Consider the following 22,268-nt stretch of genomic DNA (forward strand, 5'->3'; position numbering starts at 1 on the left):
CATTCAAGGAAGCATTGAAACAATTTAGAAATTTACAATAGCAATTACAGCATTTTAGAGGTGAGGTACAAAAGACCTTAGATTCCCATTTTAACAAATAGTAGGAAGATTTTTTATAATAGAAATCATTCTCGCTTTGAATCCATTAATTTTTGACTTGTAGAAATATACTTTAAACATTTTAACATTCTACAAAATGTTAGAATTTGTCCTTTTAAAAAAAGTATAGGAAGCCAGAAATTAAATAAAATAAATTTTATCTTTCAGGTTAAAATTATGTGTTAACACCCTCCATATCCAAGTGAATTTTTTTTTTTTTTTTACGTGAGTTGATAGAAGTATTTACTGGTCATTTTTCATGCTTATGGTTGCTATTCGCGTAATAAATTACTATGTAAATTTTTATTTTAAGATGTTTTTCTTGAAGATCTTAGGAAGGAATGTTGGTGCTGGCAAGAAGTGATTTGAATTGCTACTTGGCAATAAATAGTATGATGAAATCCATCTTTGTGTGTTTTGTTTATAGCACATCTTCATTACCTCCACTAGACTGGCCTTTACCAACTCATTTTGGACAATGTGAACTAAAAATAGAAGTGCAACCTAAAACTCATCATCGAGCTCATTATGAAACTGAGGGTAGCCGAGGAGCAGTAAAAGCATCTACTGGGGGACATCCTGTTGTGAAGGTATGAGGTGGGGGGTTGGCTTGTGTCACAAATACTACACACTTAACAATAGCGCATATTCAGCTAGGTACTACTCAGCCCAGAAAAAGAAAATTCAGAACTAGAAAGTTGTAGTTGAGGTTTTGTTACCTTGTTGATAATGGCAGCACTTCCTTATTGATCTTTCTTTGCTATGCTGAAAGGTAATTCTTCCTGTACTAATGTTATAGCTGGAGAAATTATGGGGAGAGGTTATATAGTGCTCGTTGTTTTTCTGATTAAAAAGAAAAACCCGGGGCCTCCCCTGGTGGCGCAGCAGTTGAGCGCTGGGCTGCGAAGCTGCCCGCAGCCTCTGCAGTGCCAGTTCAATCCCCTACCGCTGGCGAGGGTCCCACATGGCACCCCAGACTTCTGCTGCGCCCAGTGCTCCCCTCAGCAGTGTATTTCTCCATCAGTCTGCCTGTTCTGTTTCCCGCTCTGTCTCTAGTGAATTCTCTCACCCTTCCGCGCTTGTGACTGTACCCAGTGCTTGTATAAATAAATCTTAAAAAAAAAATAATTAGGGCCTTCCCTGGTGGCGCAGTGGATGAGTGCTGGGCTGCGAAGCTGCCCGCAGCCTCTGCAGCACCAGTTCGATCCCCCGCCTCCGCGGTGAGGGTCCCACATGGCGCACATATCTCTCCTGCCATGCCCACTGCACCCCTCAGCAGTGTACTTCGGTCCTTCTGCCTGTTCTGCTCCTCGCTCTGGCTCTGGTGAATTCTCTCACCCTCCCGCGCTTCTGACTATACCCAGTGCCTGTATAAATAAATAAATAAATAAATATTTAAAAAAACAAAAAAAGATAAAAAAAATAATTAAAAAAATGACCTGTCTACTTTGTTTATCCTACATATCAGTGTGTTCTTTTTTCTGGATGCTTTGTTTTTTCTTAACATTTACTGTAATTTTTTTTTTCAAGATGACCTTTTTTTTTTTTGATATGTTTGTCATTCACCACTTCTAATTTAGCTTTTAAATCTATAATTGTGTTTTTTTTTTTTCTTAAAGATTTATTTATTTATGCATACAAGAATGGGGTATAGACCAGAGGTGCTGGCGGTGAGAGGATTCACCAGAGACAGAGGGGGGAGCAGAACAGGCAGATCTACTGAAATACACTGCTGAGGGGAGCAGAGGACGAGTCAGGAGAGGTCTGCTGCGCCATGTGGGTAGCTCCCTGGCCAGGGATCGAACTCGTACTGCAGAGGCTGTGGCTTGCTTCATAGTGCGGTGCTTAACCCCTTGTGCCACCAGGGAGGCCCTACAATTGTGTTTTGAATTAGATTCCCTAGCTCCATTTTCCATTTACTTGGTATTTTATTGTATTTGGTCTCATAATGTATTGAATACATACTTTTATTTTTTTTTTTTTTTGGTTTTTAATTTTGTATATTTTTTACATCATTTTTCATTTTTGTACAATGTATGCATTTTCATCTTGGTTATAGTCCCCGTACAATCCTCACCCCTCTTGTTTTGATCCTACTCCCTTCTCCCTCCCCTGTAGTATTTCTCTGGTTTATAGTTGAATATAGTTAAATTTTTAAGTCTGAAGCGTTCACCAGGAATCAGTTTCTGGGGGGGTTGTGTGGGGTGTGTGTGCGCGCGCACGTGCGTTTTAGATGGTTTAATTTTATAGATTCTCTGTATCTTTTAACATAATGTTTAGGTTTTAGGAAATTTTTTTTTTTTTTTGGTGGGACCCTCGCTGGTGGCCGGGGAATGAACCGGCGCTGCAGAGGCTGCAGGCAGCCTCGCAGCCCAGTGCTCAACCGCTGCACCACCAGGGGAGGCCCTAGAAAAAAATAATTTAAAAAGAACTTGCTTTAATGTAGGCATTATTTAGAAAGTGCTAAAAGACAAGGGACATTTTGCAGGTTTGTGGACCTGTTAATTCCAAGAATTGACATTTTCGTAGTGCTTTGTAGTTTACAAAATGTTTTCTCTGAGTTTTTATTTAATACAGAAGTTATTTGAAAATGGCAAGGTAAGTATATTGTACAGATGATTTAAATTTACACATAGTGTGATTGGCAGAAATCTTAAACCCAGGTCTTTCAACTCTGCTGTTCCTCTACTATCATACCATATTTCCTCTTACTCTATAGATACCTCATAATTTCAAAATGCTTTTCATTCATAAGCCTTTTTTAAACCCTGGCCTTTGACTCTGTCTGTTTAGCCCCTGAGAAAAATGTTAGATCTTTACCATTTTTGTACTTTCACCTTGGTTAAGTATGGTAGGCTAATTACTATAACTAATAATTTTCAGTTATCAGAATAAAAAAATAAAAAAGGAAGTTTATTTTTAACTTTCAGATCATGAATAAAAGGACTGTCCATTTTGTGATGCTATCATCTTCAATACATTGCCTCCTTGCCCCCTAAGAAAAGGGAAGAGAGAATAGGGAAGGCACATGAAATAAATGAACCTGGAAAAGTGCAGTTGTTACCATGTACAGTGGCTCTGGCCAGGAGTATTTGCAAGCCCTACTTACGTGCAAGGGGACTAGGAAGAATAATTACTGTTGGACCAGCCTTTCCTCAGCAACAACTCTGAGTACTATGGTATCCAACTCCATGCATAATCTTTGGTGTCGGTGTGCTTTCTCTGCCACACTTGCTGTATAATATTTGTCTTTAATGATGTTCAGGAGTTAGTAGTAGCTAAGTGACTAATAAGGTCTCTGCAGCCTCAGTCTTTGAATCCTGGGCTATACGCTATCATTGGCCTTAAGTATTCTAAACCTTTTATTGAATCATTTCTTGTTAATTTATCAACCTGTCCCTTCATTTATACAATAAGTAATTTTTGTTTGCTCACAATACATAGACAGTACTATCAATGCTGGGAATCCAGAGATAAACAAGACAGATAAGGCCCTCACTCTCATGGGCTTTCTTGTGCAGTATACCGAAAGGGAAAATGAACAAGTGAACAAACAGAATAATATTAGAATGTATTAACTGCTATACTGGAAATTATAATGTGATATGAGAGGCTGATTATGGGAAGGAAGTTTACTTCCTATTTCTTTTTTTGTAAAATGGAGATAATATCTAGGCACTGATATGAGGACTAATGAAACATTGCATGTAGAAAATGTTAATATTAGCTAAGCTAATGTTATTAGACTTTTTTAAAATTTATTTTTGGGGCCTCCCCGGTGGCGCAGCGGTTGAGCGCTGGGTTGCGAAGCTGCCCGCGGCCTCTGCGGCGCCGGTTCGATCCCCAGCTGCTCCCCGGCCACCGGCGGAGGATCCCACATGGTGCGCAGACCTCTCCTGCCACCCGCTGCTCCCCTCAGCAGTGTACTTCGGTCCTTCTGCCTGCTCTGCTCCCCGCTCTGGCTCTGGTGAATTCTCTCACCCTCCCGTGCTTCTGACTGTACCCAGTGCATGTATAAACAAAACAAACAAACAAACAAAATAAATAAATAAAACATGCCTCTATAAAATAAAATAAATAAAAAAAAAAAAATTTATTTTTGCATAGAAGAGCAGGGATATAGCCCAGAGGTGTGGGTCAGGGGAGAGGATTCACCAGAGACAGAGTAGGCAGCAGAACAGGCAGATGTACTGAGAGATACTGCTTAGGGGAGAAGCAGGCTAGACAGGAAAGGTCTGCTGCACCATGTGGGTTAGCCTGGCTGGGGATGGAACTCATGCCACAGCGGCTGGTGATAGCTTGATAACGCTGAGACTTTAACCCCTGTACCGCCAGACAGGCCCCTACATTGTCTTTTTGACAAGTTGTGTTAGAGCATTGGATATCCGTAAGCAAAAAAAAAAAAAACAAAAACCTTAATTTCACATCTCATATAAAAATTAAAGGTGACTGGATTTAAATATGAGTTATAAAACTTCTATGAGAAAACATGGAAGAAAATCTTTAGAATCTCAGGCTAAGTGAAGAGTTCTATGACATGATACTAAAAGCATGATATCTAGAAGAAAAAAATTGATGAATTGATTTAGTCATGATTAAGAACTTAGCTCTATACAAGATCCTATTAAGAGAATGCAAAAGACCATCTATAAATAGGGAGAAAACTTTGCAAACAACATATTTGACAAAGATCTTGTATTCAGAATATAAAGAACTTTGAAAGCTATAAGAAAGAAGCAGTTAGCAAGTGGGCAAAAATATAAACAGACATTTTGCCAAGGAGATAAGATGGCAGATAAATATGTGAGAAATGGTGCACATCATTAGCCACTAGATAAATGCAAATTAAAACCATAATGAAATATTACTTCATGCCTGTTAGAACAGTTGAAATAGTTCTAAGTGTTGGCAGAGATGTCAGGAAACTGGGTCCCTTATAAACTGCAGTTGAGAATACAGAATGGTACAGCCACTTTTGGAAATAGTCAGATTCTTAAAAAACTAAACCTGCACTTGCCACATGGCCCATCAGTTGCATTATTGGGCATTTATCACTAGCAAAGAAAAACATTCATACAAGAACCTGTATTCTAGTGTTCATAACAGCTTCATTTTTCATAGCCAAAAATTTAGAAACAGTCCAAATAGATGGTTAAATTCTGGTATATTATACATTGTACTACTGCTCAGCAATAAAAAGGAACCAAACTATTAATAAATGCAACAAGTTGGATGGTTCTCCATAGAATTATTCCAAGTGAAAAAAAGTATTTCAGGGCCTCCCCGGTGGCGCAGCAGGTTGAGTGCAGCGCTGTGAAGCTGTCCGCAGCCTCTGCAGTATGGGTTTGATTCCTGGCCAGCCAGGGAGAAACCCACATGGCGCGGCAGACCTCTCCTTCCTTGCCCACTGCTCCCCTCAGCAGTGTCTTCCGTCCGTCTGCCTATTCTGCTCCCCACTCTGTCTCTGGTGAATTCTCTCACCCTCCCGCGCCTCTGACCTGTACCCCAGTTCTTGTATAAATAAACAAAATCTTAAAAAAAAAATAGTATTTCAAATAGTTACCAAGTTTGATTCCATGTATGTATGTGTGTGTGTGTGTGTGCGCACGCACTCACATATTTATACACACACATAACTTTTCGAAATGGCACAGGTGTAGAGATAGAGATGAGTTTTGTGATTGCCAGGGAACAGGGTCAGGTTGAAAGTTGCAAGTATAAATTGATAGCACAAGAGTTCTGTGGTGATAGAACAGTTCTGTATCTTGATTGTGATGGTAGTTACTTGAATCTACACACATAGCATAAAATTACGTTAAACTACACACATACTTTCTTATACAGTGGATGTTTTATTAAGGTATAAATACTTTTTGTCTTGCTCCAAAAGTTACTGAAATATTTTAAATGGAGAGTGTAGTATTCATATTTAGGTTTTATATTTCATCATACACCAAGATTATTTCCAGGTGATGATTTTTTTCTTATGTTATATGCACATTTTCAGTTTTAAGCAGTTTGTATTATGAAGATTTAACTTTGTTTTTTTTATAGTTTATATATTTAGATATTATTTTATTTTATTTTTTTATTTTTTACATCACTGTTCATTTTTAAACAATATTTGCTTCCCTCCCACCCTCTCAGGTGTGGTCCCCATAGAGTTTCCTTCCCCACTGCACCCGTGCACCAGCACCTCAGTCCCCTGTGCTCCTCTCTCCCTCCCTCCCTCTGATCTCTCTCCTGCCTCCTCCCCTGCAGAATGTCTCTGATTTATGATTGTTTGTTTTTGCTTTGTTGTGTTTTTTTTTCTTTTAAAGATTTATTTATTTTTGCATACAAGAACTGGGGCACAGGCCAGAGGTCCGGGGAGGTGAGAGGATTCACCAGGGACAGAGCGGGGAACCAACATCTCTTTATTTTTTTATTTTTTTTTGGGGGGTGGGGGGTTTGAACAATTTTTATTTTTATTTTTTTAAGGTTAACAAAAGGTTTATTTACAAGAGAAGGGGAATGAGGAAATGTACAACTCAACATCTCAGGGAGAAAAGAGGGAGATAAATTCTTAAATGTGTCCTACCCATGTTCCGCTGACCTGGAATCCCAAATGACCCGCCGAGACCAAACCTGCCTGGCCAAGAGCACGAGCCAAGTGTGCCCAACCCCACTAACATGGCTGGTTTTTATTTACAAACAGAGAAAATGGCTGTTTGTTGTGTTTTGTACTGTTATTTTTTTACATTGATGTCTTATTTGGTTCCCCTATATTCGTGCTATAAGTGAAACCATCCGATATTTTTCTTTTTCCTTCTGGCTTATTTCACTGAGCATAATTCCTTCTAGGTCCTTCCACGTTGCTATAAATGGCATGAGTTTATCTTTTTTGATTGCTGGATAATATTCCATTGTGTATATATGCCACATCTTCTTGATCCTGTCATCTATTTTTGGACATTTGGGTTGTATGAAGATTTAACTTTGTATTTTTAGTATCTGTATAATGTGTTGTCATGTTTTTAATATATTCATATCTCTTCATACCAAGTTATTTAACAGAACTGATAATAGAACTCTTATTGAAGCTGCTGCAATCTGTCCGTATACCTTTGGGCTTTAACCCTCTAGCTTTAGTTAAATTAATCAGGTACATAGACCTTTGCTATGGAAATGATACAGAAACATAATAAACAATATGGCTTACTTTCTGCTACAAAGTAGAGTGCCTGAAGAGACATATAGTAGTGGTAGATAAAAGTTTTTGAAGAATAGTTTAATAGTAGTGCCTCCCTGGTGGCCTAGAGATTGTCTCTGCTCTACCACTGTGATGGCCTGAGTTCCATCCCCAGCCAGGGAGCTGACCCACATGGCGCAGCAGACCTCTTCAGTTTCACCCACTGCTCCCCTTAGCAGTATACTTCAGTAGTTCTGCCTATTCTACTTCCCACTCTTTCTCTGGTAAATCCTCTCAGCCCCACACCTTTGGCCTGCACCCCAGTTCTAAGCAAAAATAAATAAATAAAATATTTTATAAATAAATAAATTGTTTAATAGTAGCAGTAATTTGTATATAGCCTACACCATAATGCTTCTTTGGAAAGGCTATGGGATGATAGTCTAATTTATTTGATGTTCTTTTTAAATTCCTGAGATGCTGGGGAGGAGCCCTGCTTTTTTTATTCTGTAGTATAGACACTCGGAGCAGTTGTTGGCCAAAATATGTGTGATGAAATATATTCCCTTTGAAATCTTATATGCATTATTACCTTCCCCCATTACCAGTTTACTTTACTATCGAAATATAAAGAACAGGTGGCTTATGTCTTTGCCAAGCTGTGTTAATGTGAGTCACCTAATATGGCTAGGATACTTTGGCATATAGTACTTACTGGTATGTTATGATACTTGGGTAACGATAGATAGTAGTAAAAATTTTTAAGTTTATTTTTAATAAATGAATTTAAATTTTTAAATAAATATTTTATTTTGTTTTATTTTAAAAGATTTATTTATTTATACAAGAACCAGGGTACAGGCCAGATGTGCAGGAGGGTGAGAGGATTCACCAGAGACAGAATGGGGAACAGAATAGACAGACTGACTGAAATACACTGCTGAGGGGAGCAGTGGGCGAGACAGGAGAGGTCTGCTCACCATGTGGGTATCTCCACGGCCGGCGGGGATGGAACTGGCACTGCAGAGGCTGTAGACAGCTTCAAAGTGCTGCACTTAACCGCCTGTGCCACCAGGGAGGCCCAAAATAAATTTTTAAATAAAATTTAAATTTTAAAATTTACTTTCTATTTTAGATTTAGCTACATCATTTTGAACAGCTATTTTCATGACTGTAATTCTTATTTAATTAATTCTGTTAACGTCATGAATTATTTTGCTCCGCCACACAGTGTTCTCTTTTTCACAAATTCATTTAACAATGATTAAATGCCTGTAATGTGCCAGGTAGTTTGGTAGGCTCTGGATATAATAAGATGAACATTGTTCTCTTAAAGTACTTAAAGGTGAATGGTAAAGTTGTTGCTCTCTCTACCTCTACTAGATAAACAATTGAAACCATCAAATAATTTGCTAAATTTAAGATTAAACATAAAAGCAACAGATAAAGCAGAAAGAAATGGCTTATCACTTATAGCCATGAGGCCCAGTTAACATGAGTTTGGTGTGTTAGCCTCTTAGCTTGCTTCTTTACATACTCTATTAATAAATATCTGCCTTTCATGATCTTCTCTAATTCCTTCAGGTATAATACATGCAGCTTTTGTGCTTTGTTTCAGCATCACCGGTAGAATACTGACTGAAGCAGTGACATCCACTCTGGGTATTGCCAGAGTGCATCTTTAATTAAAAGAGGAAGGAATAGAGTGATGAACAAGGCAAAGTGTCTGCCTTAATTGAACCCATCTGGTACTGAGGAAAACAGATAATATTATAACAAATGTATAATACTTTTTTATAGAGATCAATACTGTGAAAAAGAATAGGACATAATAATGTGACACAGATGTGATATAAATGGTGGTCTTCTCTGAACTGGTGACCTTTGGCTGTAGAGCTAAAACAGTGAGGTAATATGGAGTTGAGAGGGAAGAATATCCTGGAGTCATTAAATACTAAATGTGAGGTTAGTAATGATCTTTGGTGCTTCGTGCAGTATTATACCAGGAGGACCAAAGCTGACTGTGGAATGGAGAGAAGGTAAAACAAATTAGGGCCCAAATCATACAGAACATAAACCATTATAGGAAGTTTTAATTTAGTTCTGAGTGTGGAAAGAAACCATTGAGAGTTTTGAGCCGGTGGATGAAATTATCTGGTTCATATTAAAAAAAATTTTCCAGCACCTGGACTGAGAATGGACTGTAGGAGAGTAAGAGTGAAAACAGTGTCAGTTTGTTATAAGCCTGTTGGAATAGTCCGGGCTTTAACTGCTTCTCTATAAATGTTACAGGACTGAAAATCATTCTAGGTAAATTGTAGTATCTATGAAAGTTTTTATATACTTTCCTGGGTAGAGGGGGATAATAAATTATGTTGCTTGGTTACCAACTCTACTGTGCAGTTAGGATTGGGCAAACAATGGGGAGTACAACATTCACTAAAAGGGTCACATGATAGAATAAAATTCATTCTGCACATTTGAAAGACTGTTGAATTTCTCTCACTAGATTCCAAACTTAGACTCATGGAGGTAGACTAGTAGTTACCCCTTTTTTTAATCACTAGCTACATGCCAGACACTGTACATCAATTGTCAGGATTCTTTATAAACCTTAGTACAGAAACAGGAGAGAATTTCTTTCGGTGCTTATTAGGTAGCTCATAAAAGCTTAGACTTGGAAGCTACATGGCCTGGAACAGTGTCCAGACACTCTACCTGGTACTATTGGAGCGAAACATCACTGACACTGACTTATAACCACAACTTACACAAACAGTGCTTGGAAAAGAGTGCCAGGAAATTTTGCTATTGCCTTGAAGAACTGGACACCTCCTTTACTATGCTTGCTGAAGAGTGGACTATATGTAGCCCACATTATCATATTGTTTCCTTGCTGGTTTAATGGATTAGAGCAGACACATTGCAGATCTTTTTCCTAGAGACACTTGCAGCCAAAAGTAGGAATGGGAATTGCTGAAGAGTCATCTCTTTAAAACTTGTGAGACTAGGGCCTCCCTGGTGGAGTTGGGGTTAAGTCTCAGTGCTATCACCTTGAGAGCACACCATGGCCTGAGTTCGATCCCTGGCCAGGGAGATGACCCACATAATGCATAGCAATTCTGCACATTTGAAAGGCTGTTGAAATTCTCTCACTTGATTCTGAACTTAGACTCATGGTTGTAGACTAGTAGTTACCCTTTTTTTAATCACTAGCTACATGCCAGGCACTGATCCACCTGCTCTGCTCTCTACTCTGTTTCTGGTGAATCCTCTCACCCCACCACACCTCTGGCCTACAACCAGTTCTTCTGTGCATAAATAAATTAAAATATATCTTTAAAATAAAACAAAACTTGTGAGACCAAATGCAAGGAAGCCACCAGCCAAAAGCAGAGTAATTGTTATTTACTTTTTTTTTTTTTTTTTAGTTTTTTATTTTTGTACAAGAGCTGGGGTATAGGCCAGAGGTGTGGGAGGGTAAGACGATTCACCAGAGACAGAGCAGGGAACAGAACAGGCAGAAGGACCAAAGACACTGCTGAGAGGAGCAGCAGGTGAGGCAAGAAAGATCTGCTGCACCATGTGGGAATCTCCCTGGCTGGCCAGGAATCAAACCCGTGCTGCAGAGGCAGCAGACAGCTTCACAGTGCAGCGCTCAACCCACTGTGCCACCACCGGGGAGGCCCTACTTCTTTCTTTTACCTTTTGCGGGGAGGGTGCCGAAATACTTTGAGGCACTGTAGGCTTTCATTTACAAAAGAAGTACAGAGGTAGTAGGGGGAAGAATCTCTCCAAGGTATTCTAAGATCCAAGCTGGAAGCAGCAATGCTGAAAGAGATATTTTCAGGCACAGGAATAAGAGCAAAGGACTTTTCCATAGACCACAAAAAGCAAGCAGCTTGTTGGTAAAATCAGAGAAAATTCTCTTAACCATTTCAAGGGCTGGAGACTGCTGTCTTGCATAGGGAGATCTCTGTAACCTGGACAATGCTCAGATTCCATGTACTCTCAAAGTCTTTGAAAGTAATACTCTAGGAATCAGACTAAAACTATGATAAAGTCCAGACATAATTTAAGAACTGTAACCTGGCAAAATAAATAGCATGACTCTGTCTTGAGGTAAATATTTTCTTCAGTCTCTGGAGTTCTTTTATATAACGTCTAGTATATCTTATTTTTTTTTTTTAATAGAGGCATGTTTTATTTATTTGTTTGTTTGTTTTTTGTTTGTTTGTTTATACATGCACTGGGTACAGTCAGAAGTGCGGGAGGGTGAGAGAATTCACCAGAGCCAGAGCGGGGAGCAGAGCAGGCAGAAGGACCAAGGTACACTGCTGAGGGGAGCAGCTGGCGGCAGGAGAGGTCTGCGCGCCATGTGGGACCCTCCTCCGGTGGCCGGGGAGCAGCTGGGGATCGAACCGGCGCCTCCGAGGCTGCGGGCAGCTTCGCAACCCAGCGCTCAATCGCTGCGCCACCGGGGAGGCCCCGTCTAGTATATCTTAAATAATGCATGTATACACACGATAGAAGAAAGTGTTTCCCACAGTAAAGAGAAAACAATCAATAGAAGCAGACCCAGAAATGACTTAGATTAGATATCGGAGTCTTTATAAAGAGATTTTAATATAATTCTGATATACTAAATGTCCCAACTTCACAAGTATTATATAGATAACACTAAAGTAAGAAGGAAAGTGGCATGTATTAAACTTCAAGGAATTGGTGAAGACCCTGAAAGACTGAAATTTCTTATTAAATGCTATATAAAATGATAGATTGTCTTTTTTAAAAGGTGGTCTACATGTGAAATGGAGGAAATTTTTCTTAAAAGGAGAATGGTGAAGGGAAAGATACAAGAAAACTATAGGCCTAATGAATAAAAACCTAAAAATCCATAACAACATAATAGCAAACCAAATCTCCAACACCACATAAAAAACATTAAATATCCCAAGTAGCATTTACCCTAGAAATGCAGGTGACTCAACATAGGAAAACCAATTGAGGGCCTTCCTGGTGGTGCAGGGGTTAAAGACACAGTGCTATCAAGCTGTCTCCATCGATCCTTGCCAGCCAAGGAGCTAACCCACATGCACAATAATGTATTTGAATCCTTACCTTATATCATATACAAAAATTAATTCAAAATGCATCAAGGATCTAAATGTAAGACCTAAACCTATAAAACTCTTAAGAGAAAACATTGAGGAAAATACTCTTGATGTTGGGCCTCCCCAGTGGCGTGGCGGGTTGAGTGCAGCACTGTGAAGCTGTCCGCAGCTTCTGCAGCACCGGTTCGATTCCCGGCCAGCCAGGGAGATTTCCACATGGCGAGGCACACCTCTCCTGTCTTGTCCACTGCTCCCCTGAGCAGTGCTTTCGGACCATCTGCCTGTTCTGCTCCCAGCTCTGTCTCTGGTGAATTCTCTCACCCTCTCGCGACTCTGGCCTGTACCCCAGCTCTTGTATACATAAAATAAATCTTAAAAAAAAAAGAAAAAGAAAATACTCTTGATATTGGCAGTGTTTTCTTAAGTATGATACACACAGACAACAAAAGAAAAAAAAATAGATACCTTGAATTTAATAAAAGATAAAATTTTGTGGGCCTCCCTGGTGTCTCGTGGAGTAAGCACCACACTATGAAGCAATCCGCAGCCTCTGCAGCACGAGTTCTATTCCCTGCCAGGGAGCTGACCCACATGGCGCAGCAGACCTCTCCTGACTTCTCTCGCTGCTCCCCTCAGGAGTGTATTTCAGTCAGTCTGCCTGTTCTGCTCCCCATTCTATCTCTGGTGAATCCTCTCACCCCCTGCATCTCTGGCCTGTACCCCAGCTCTTGTATGCATAAATAAATAAATCTTTAAAAAAATAGATAAAATAAATAAAATTTTGTGGGCCTCCCTGGTGGCACAGCGGGTTGAGCACCACGCTGTGAAGTTGTCCGCATCCTCTGCAGCGCAGGTTCCATACCCGGCCAGCTAGGGAGATGCCCGCATGGCGTGGCAGACCTCTCCTGCCTTGCCTGCTGCTCCCCTCAGCAGTGTCTTTTGCCTGTTCTGCTCCCTGTTCTGTCTCTGGTGAATTTTCTCACCCTCCCACGCCTCTGGCCTATACCCCAGTTCTTGTATAAATAAATAAATCTTTAAAATAAAGAAGTAAATAAATAAATAAAATGTTGTGCATCAAAGGATACTACCAACAAAGTGAAAAAGATAACCTACAGAATGGGAGATAATATTTGCAAATTATATCTGTGAGGGATTAATATTCAGAATTTATAAAGAATTCCTACAGTTCAGCAACAGCCAACAAGTCTACATACACATTCATATTCTCCCAAAGAATGTTGATTTTTTATTTGTTTAGGTGGTGCTTAACTTGGTTGGTGTCAACTGCAAAATCTGTCTTTCTGTGGTTGGTGTCAGTTGATAATCACATTTCAGTTATTTTAGACTTGGTTATCTTTTTTTTTTTTTAAGATTTATTTATTTATTTATTTATTTATTTATTTATTTATTTATTTATATAAGCACTGGGTACAGTCAGAAGCGCTGGAGGGTGAGAGAATTCGCCAGAGCAGAGAGTAGAACAGGAGACTGACAAAGTACATTGCTGAAGGGAGCAGCGGACAGCAGGAGAGGTCTGCACGCCACGTGGGACCCTCGCCGTGTGGCCGGGGATCGAACTGGCGCTGCAGTGGCTGCGGGCAGCTTCGCAACCCAGCACTCAACCACTGCGCCACCAGGGAGGCCCATTGGTTATCTTTTTTGAAGTAACATTTTATGCATCCATAATATATGCTATAGATAGAACAAACAGTAAGTCTACAATTTGTTTATTGTCAAATGCATGAGTAATGAATTGTATTTTTCTGTTTTTGTTCTTCCTAACTAGCTCCTGGGCTATAGTGAAAAACCAATAAATCTACAGATGTTTATTGGAACAGCAGATGATAGATACTTGCGACCGCATGCATTTTACCAGGTGCATCGAATCACTGGGAAAACAGTTGCTACTGCAAGCCAAGAGATAATAATTGCCAGCACAAAGGTCTTGGAAATTCCACTTCTTCCTGAAAATAATATGTCAGCCAGGTATCTTGAAACATATCCAAAAAGAACATACCCAGTTCTTTCTTTTCCTTGAACCACTTTTGGGAAAAAACATACTGCTTTTCATAGTACAAAAATAAAATATTGTTCTAAATTATCTAAACATATTATATAAAGAATTGTTGTATACTTGCTAAGGTTGGTAACATATTTCTAAAAAAAATTCAGCAAAAGTTCATAAACCACTTAGTACAAGCTAAGCATCATGCTAAGTGACAGAGATAAAAATATAGGTGACTTTTCATATGGCCTACTGGTTTCAGAATTATGGCCAGCAGGTTATCAGAGTCACCAAGATTAATTTAGAGGTTGCCAAGGACTTGTTTTAAAGCGTTTTCAAGTCTGACCGAGAACTCTAACATGTAGAAATAAATAATAAAGGAATATTTAAAGTCATGTTTTCTTTTCAGAAATAAAAAATGTGTGTGTGTATACTTTTTTTAAACCTTTGCACTCCGCTGTCCCCTCTCAGGGGACATCGGAATTCTAGCATATCACTCGGATGTCCCCTCTCAGGGCACATTGCAATTTATTATTGATTACGGGGAATTGAGTTATTTCAACGCAACTTTTTGAGACATGCATGTTTCCCTGAAGTTTTATCTTGAAATGGCACAAGAAATTAAATCAAAATATCGTAAAATTACTAAGATATATACAAGAAATGTCAGTGGGTTTTGTGTCGGACAAGAACGTGAGATGCATGCTCACGATGGTCCGAGCACTTCGCGACGCCACTTGAAAAGAGCGGTAAGGGAAGTTTGTAGAAGAAAGGTCGGTTTTCGAACATAGCGCGCACTGTATAGTGAGATATATAATTACAAATAAACAAGTCTACATCTGGAGGAAAAGATTTTCAAAGTTGAGCTCATTTTGGTTTGACGCTTGGAGCAGTGCACATAGATCTAACGAGGAGAAAATCGGAAAAGTGATTCTTTTCTTAGTGAATAAATTGTTTGGTGAAAGCTATTTTGGTAAATCTCATCTTGTCAGTTAGTAATAACAATTAGAAATTTTCAACCCATGCATTTATTCATATTTTTTATTAGAACAATGGCAAAGCGTCCAACCACGAATGAGTCTCATGACACAAGTAGTAGTGAAGATGAGCTCCAGATAGACCTCTATACAGACATGTCAAACATGCACTAATCAGCCTGCAATGCATATTGGGGAGTGTTACAAAACTTACCATACTGTACAAAATTATAAACAATAAAATATTGGTTTTTTTGCAAATATACATTCCTCGATGTCACCCAATTCATATAAGTCCAATATCATTATAATACATTACTTGGTTCCAAAATTATACTAAATAATACGAGGGTCTGTAAATGCACGTTTCCGCCGCAGAGTAGCGTCGAGTAGCTGGTAGCCAATGTCCAGAATGGTTCGGAGTGCAAAGGGTTAAAGTAGCTCATGGTCATAGTTGAGGCTCCATAAGGAAAACTTTGCTTATGGTTTTCTGTTTCCAAATAAAATGAAATGGCCAGTTTCTAAATGAGAATATTTTAGAGTGGGAAGAAGGGTGTGAGAGAAGAAAACTTCCATCAAAATCAGACCTCTTTAAAGAACTTTTCCCAGAAATCTATCCAACATAATGAAATTTACTACCTTTACATTGATCATCCTATGTAAAGGGAAAACATGGGTATATTTTTCTACTTGAGTATATTGCCATCTCTAGCAATGTAGAGGCATACATAATACTAAGGAAAAGGGTAAGGAAGGATATTTAGTAGGCATTTACTAACCTGCCACAAATAGGTATGTGAAATTTATAGTGAACAGAAACTGCTTCAAAGTATGTATAGACCTTTCTTAGAATGGCAGTAGCATCTCAGGCTCTTGTAAAAACAGTTCTTTAAAACCTATTTCAGGGCTCCCTGGTGGCGTAAGGGGTTAAGTCTAGGCACTATCACCTCAACAGCCTGAGTTCGATCCCCTGCCAGGGAGCTAACCCACCAGGGATTGTATCCTCCTATGGATACATTTTTAAGCCCAAAATCTGAAAGAGCATAAAATAGCAATCATACATTTCTTCCTTTATTGACCTAATTTTAGGTGGAGATAGTTCTTTGCTGCCAAATTAAAAATAGCTACTTAGGGGCCTCCCTGATGGTGAAAGGGATTAAGTCTCAGCACTATGAAGCTATCACCAGTCACTGCAGCACAAGTTTGCTCCCCAGCAAGGGAGGTGACCAACATGGCACAGCAGACCGCTCCTGTCTCAACCGCTGCTCCCCTCAGCAGTGTATTTCAGTAGATCTGTCTGTTATGCTCCCCACTTTGGTGAGTCCTCTCACCCCTCACAACTCTGGCCTACACCCCAGCTTTTATATACATAATAAATTTTTTTAAAAATCTTAAAAAAAAATAGCTATTTAGTTGAGTTGTTTAGAACTACTAATTATCAGTGAGTGAGTAATTTTTTTTTACATTTTTCTTTCTAGTATTGACTGTGCAGGTATTTTAAAACTTCGTAATTCAGATATTGAACTTCGAAAAGGAGAAACTGATATTGGCAGAAAGAATACCAGAGTACGACTTGTGTTCCGTGTACACATCCCGCAGCCCAATGGCAAAGTCCTCTCTCTGCAGACAGCTTCTATACCTGTTGAATGCTGTGAGTGAGCTTGCAAAGATGTTTTAAATTTTTTTTTGAAATAGGTCATTTTTTTGTCTTGCTTATAATGTAATGTTGGTATAAAAAGTGAAATTGACAATCTGGCCATACTGAGAAAAGCCATGGCAATAGAGCAAATTGTATTCAGTGTTTCAATATGTCTTGACCTTTTAAAAGATACTCAATTGAAAAGGGATCAATCCTTGGACAGCCTTAATTTCTAATAAACTTTGTATTGTGTCTCCTGAAAAAAAAAAAAGTGAAATTGAGGCATAGAGTCTTGATGATTCGTGATTTTTTTTTATATGGAAATATGTTACATGCTTAGGTGAGAAGCATGTGACTGATTAAGAATTAGAAATAGCTTTTGATAATCTCTTGACTACAGTTTTCTTATTTATAAATGTTGCCACCTGAGGACCAAATTGTAAAGTTAAGATTTTGATTAAAGTGTCCTTGGTCATCTTCATTTCAGTCTTCATGTTGAAAGAAGCCGATCTCTGTGAACTGATGCCTCAGCTAAAAAAGGACTTACAGAATTTTGTGGTTTGGGTTTTTTTTGCCATACATTTATTTATAACATTAGATTGAGAAAGTGAATGTTTTTCTACCTGATTTCCAAAGACAAGTAAAGAGAAAAGATCCTAGAACCTGTTATCTGCTGAAGCGCTGGAGAATTGTGGACCTTCGGAGGTTAGCAGATATAGCTGGTAGGACAAAAAAAATGAGCTGTGTTTAGATCTTTAAGGTATAGACTTAAAAGTGTTCTAATTCCATGTCTGAGGCATAGTATCTCAAGTAAGCATCCGAAGTAATCTGCTTGTTGGTAACCGAATTATGTCTAGAACACACATTTTCTTAGCACTCTTTAGATTATATTATGCTGTTTTATTTCTACTAATCACATTTATCCTTAATTTGGGGTAACACCTACTGTATTACCTTTCTATGCTTCCTTTTGCTGCTTGCTGAATTGGAGTAATACTTTATCTTTTGCCAGAGACTGGGAATCAATGAATAAAATCATGGTAATATAATTGACTGTAGAAGTCAGTTTTTAAAATATTTTAAAACAGAGGCAAGGGAACATGGTACAAAAATTTTTAAGTAATGGAGTAGAGTGAAAAGCAAATTTCTAACTCAACTAGGTCCCTTTTTAGAAGTAACTGTCATTTCCAGTGTCAGTTATCCTTTCAGTTTATTCTTTGCCCGTATAAACATATATGTCTCTATTTTTTAACAAAGTGACTTAAATAATTTAAGTTCATAGAGTAGTTTGAATTTGTGAGATGAATTACTCTAAAATAATTTTTCTCTTCTAGTTTATTAAATTAAAATGTGAGTGATTTTTGTGAATGTAGAAAATGCTCAGTGGCACAAAGGTATATTGAACTACTTTGTAATACCACCATGAGGTAGTCACTATTAATTGGGGGGGTGAGGGGGTGCAGTTTTTTGTTGTTTTTTTTTAGGGATATGTACAAGAGTTTTTAAGTTGGATGTAGTGATGCAGTTTTATATATTGTTTTAGTATTTTTAGTATTTTAGTTTTATTTTAGTATTTTACAATGACATTTTCTCATTGTTAGATACTCTTCAAAATGTTTTTAACACATGCATAATTTTTGAGTGTGCTAGTGCCATTTGTTGAGCACATTTTTTGCTGTTCCTTTGATGTACCTGTGATAGCTAGTTTCTACCATAAATATCTAAACCTTGAATTAGTCTACTCCGTAGACCATTCAGTGCTGTTTTCATGCGAGCCATTGGAACATAAAGATAGACGTAGTATTTTCTGAGATCCAAGTTGGTATTCTGTGCTTCCCAATGGTAGTTGATCCTAAGTCTAGATTGATCGTCCTCTTTGGATGGGGCACAGAGACCCCAATCCCCATACTTTTCTAATTTGGTATTCAGTAGTTGGGAGAGCCATTGGGAATATGCTTCCTAAAGTCATTCAAGTTTAAATTTCCTTAAAATGTTATTTTAGGTAAACAAAACACAGTTGACACTCAATGTCATCAATTTATTAGTCGGACTAAAAGTAGTCCTGTTTTTTAAATATAAGAGTATATCCACATATGTTGTTGTTAATTTTAATCCAGAGAAAAACCTAGGTAGCTAAGTCTTTGGCAAGAAGAAATGCTGAGAAAACTTAACCAAAAGAAGCATAATTTGTAGCTTGGAGCTCAAGTAGTTAATAAAAAAAAAGAAAGAAAGCAAAGAAAAGCCAGAAATAGAATCTCTAGAAAAAAATAGCAACTTGGAATCAGTCAATATCAGAGAAAGGTGGCACCAAGGTTACTGTTTATAAAAGTTGATAATTTAAATAATGACTCTGAGGTATTAAGAAAAATTATGTTCACATACCCTGGGGAGGAAGAGTTCAGTGCACTTATTATAGCTGTATTTGATTCATTTACAAAAATGCATTATTGGGCCTCCTTGGTGGCGCAGCCGGTTGAGCACCATGCTGTGATGCTGTCCGCAGCCTCTGTAGCATGGGTTTGATTCCTGGCCGGCCGGGAGAAACCCACATGGCGCAACAGACCTCTCCTGCCTCGCGCGCTGCTCCCCTCAGCAGTGTTTTTGGTCTGTCTTCCTGTTCTGCTCCCTACCTCTGACTATACCCTAGTTCTTGTATAAATAAATAAATCTTTTTTTAAAAAATGCATTATTGAAATGTGTACTTCATATATGTTTTGTTATTTAGAAAATTGTCCAATTTTCTAGACAATATGACAGTTTTCTAATTGTCCAGAATCCTGATGTCTCAATAGTGATCTAGATATTTTCTTGATGAAAGGATGACTTGGTGTTTATCCTTTAATTGTACACAGTATAATTATATATCTTTGTATTTAATTTGCTCTTTGCAGTTATAGTAGATTTATTAATTTTAGCATACTTATAGGGAAGAAATGTATTAAAGATTTAAGCTAAAAAGAGTACTTGGACAGGGTGAAGTTGCAGGCATTAATTTATCTTTATTGGTTTCTTTACACTTGTAGTCTTAATAAATAATTCAGAAATCAGATAAATCCCTTTGTTTTTTAAATAAGGCAGTTACTTTAGTGGGTATTGTTAGCAACATCTTGAATTTTAAAAACTCAGAGTTTGTTTCTCATTAGGTAGATTGTCATTTATATATAAATTATAAACTATTATTTTATTTCTTCTCAAACAGCCCAGCGGTCTGCTCAAGAACTTCCTCATATTGAAAAGTATAGTATCAACAGTTGTTCTGTAAATGGAGGTCATGAAATGATTGTGACTGGATCTAATTTTCTTCCAGAATCTAAAATCATTTTTCTTGAAAAAGGACAGGGTAAGTAATACAAGATTTGTGTTGACCTCAAACTAAATTGGAAAAAAGAAAATTAGTTAATCAGATGTTTTGTGACATTAATCACAGAATGTTTCCCTAATCACAGAATGCATCATGTATGCAGATTTTGTAAACCAAACATTTATCAAATTTTCATATAAATGTTAAGTTTTTATTAAGAATGTTTCATGGGACCTCCCTGGTGGCACAAGATGCAGCCTATGAAACTATCTTCAGTCACTGAAGCATGAGTTAGATCCCTGGCCAGGGAGATACCCACATGGTGCAGCAGACCTCTCCTGTCTCGCCCGATGCTCCCCTCAGCAGTGTATTTCAGTCAATCTGCCTGTTCTGTTCTCCACTCTGTCTCTGGTGATCCTCTCATCCCTCACACCTCTGGCCTGTACCCCAGTTCTTGTATGCATAAATAAAGAAATATTAAAAAAAAAATGTTTCAAAGCAAAGGAAGAAGAAGAATCTCCCAGTAGTTTCACTATGTGTGTGTGTATGTGTGTGTGTGTGTAGATAAACATAGGTAGATGTTTAAAAATGGAAGGATGAAAACTAATGAGATAAGCATTTAAATTAAGAATAAGAGACATACTAAGCCAAAAATTATGAAAAAGAAAAATCAACAAAGACACAGCTGAGGATTGCTGAAGCCACTTACTACACACATGTACGCGCGCGCGCACACACACACACACACACACACGAGCGTACCCAGTGAGATGAAGTGGTTTGTGAAATCTGACATGGTTTTATATGTAAGTGTCAGTGGGACACATATATACATATATATACTTAGATACATGTGTATATTTATATATACACACACGGAAGAGAAGTAATTCCAGATAAAAGTGCTATGAAGTGAAGTAAGAAGGTAATGTGATAATGACTGAATAGTGAACTGTTTATATCAAGTGGTCAAGTAATGTCTTTCTGCAGAAATCATATTTTAGGCTAACAAGAAGGATAAGGAGAGGATAGGTGTCTCAATACTCAATATCCCTTTCCATTGTAAAAATTCATTTGTGCCTGAATGTAATAAATATGTATAGATATGGATAGAGTTCATTTTACTGAACCCAAAGCTTCACATTTAAGAACTTTTGCTTTAAATTGAATTATGATAAATGAGGCAATTGCTGACTTTGAGTGAGATTGCAGTTGTAAACATGTAATCCTATTCTAAATGCATCATCAGTGATCCCTTCATTTTTGGGGGCTCCTTAATGAGATATTCAGTCTGCAATCTTTTGACTGTCTTTCCAGCCTCATTTCTTTTCCTTCTTTCTTTCTTTTTTTTAATGGAAGTAAGTTGAATATTTTACTTCTGTAACTTTTTTTTGGCAGTAAAGTTGGTTTACAACATTGTATATGATTTAGAGGAACAGGTTCATTCATGCCTGTTCAGATATTACCACAGCATACTCACCCCCGTAAGCCATTGATCTCCCTCCCTACTTTGTTCCATCACCACTCCAGTAGCCTCAGTTCTGCTGTCAGATTTCTAGGTTTTATTTTGGTTCAGTTTTGTCTGTTCCTTTGTTTTGTGTCTTTATATTCTACATATAAGTAAAATCATCTAGTATCTGTCTTTCTCCTGCCGACTGACTTACTGCTCACTGCCTCATAGTTTATACTCCATTAGTGCAGCTGCCTGTAGTTCTCTGTATAATGTGGTTTCTTGCTGTTTTTCCTTTACTCATGCTGTCTTTTCTGTTTTACTATGCTTTTCCCCATATCACCTTTTCCTTAAGTCGCATATCAAGATCTCCTCAGTAAGCTTTACTGGTTTCATACTCCCACCCCAAGGCTAGTTAAGGGGTTTGACCTCTGTGTTCTTGGTACATCTAGTGCACATTTAGTTATTGTAACCACTGCATTTCAGTGTAATGAACTGTTTGTATTTGCCTT

At 38.1% G+C, this 22,268-nt stretch overlaps 1 protein-coding gene across 5 annotated transcripts in view; it reads left to right on the plus strand.

Annotated features, from left to right (window-relative positions):
* NFATC3 (nuclear factor of activated T cells 3) overlaps window positions 1–22,268 on the plus strand; it is a 101,070-nt gene that overhangs the window by 45,879 nt on the left and 32,923 nt on the right. For 4 of the 5 annotated variants that reach the window (XM_054696928.1, XM_054696929.1, XM_037515958.2 and 1 more), the window contains exons 3-6: window positions 527–689; window positions 14,171–14,370; window positions 16,845–17,017; window positions 20,205–20,345. In XM_054696928.1, coding sequence (XP_054552903.1) covers window positions 527–689; window positions 14,171–14,370; window positions 16,845–17,017; window positions 20,205–20,345 — 677 coding nt within the window. Of the gene's footprint in view, window positions 1–526; window positions 690–8,888; window positions 9,040–14,170; window positions 14,371–16,844; window positions 17,018–20,204; window positions 20,346–22,268 lie in introns of those variants that run through there. The other variant, XM_054696930.1, reaches the window with a different exon arrangement.

The sequence above is a fragment of the Talpa occidentalis genome, unplaced genomic scaffold, assembly GCF_014898055.3.
Source record: "Talpa occidentalis isolate TD23 unplaced genomic scaffold, MPIMG_talOcc4v2.1 talOcc4.17, whole genome shotgun sequence".
NCBI lineage: Eukaryota > Metazoa > Chordata > Mammalia > Eulipotyphla > Talpidae > Talpa > Talpa occidentalis.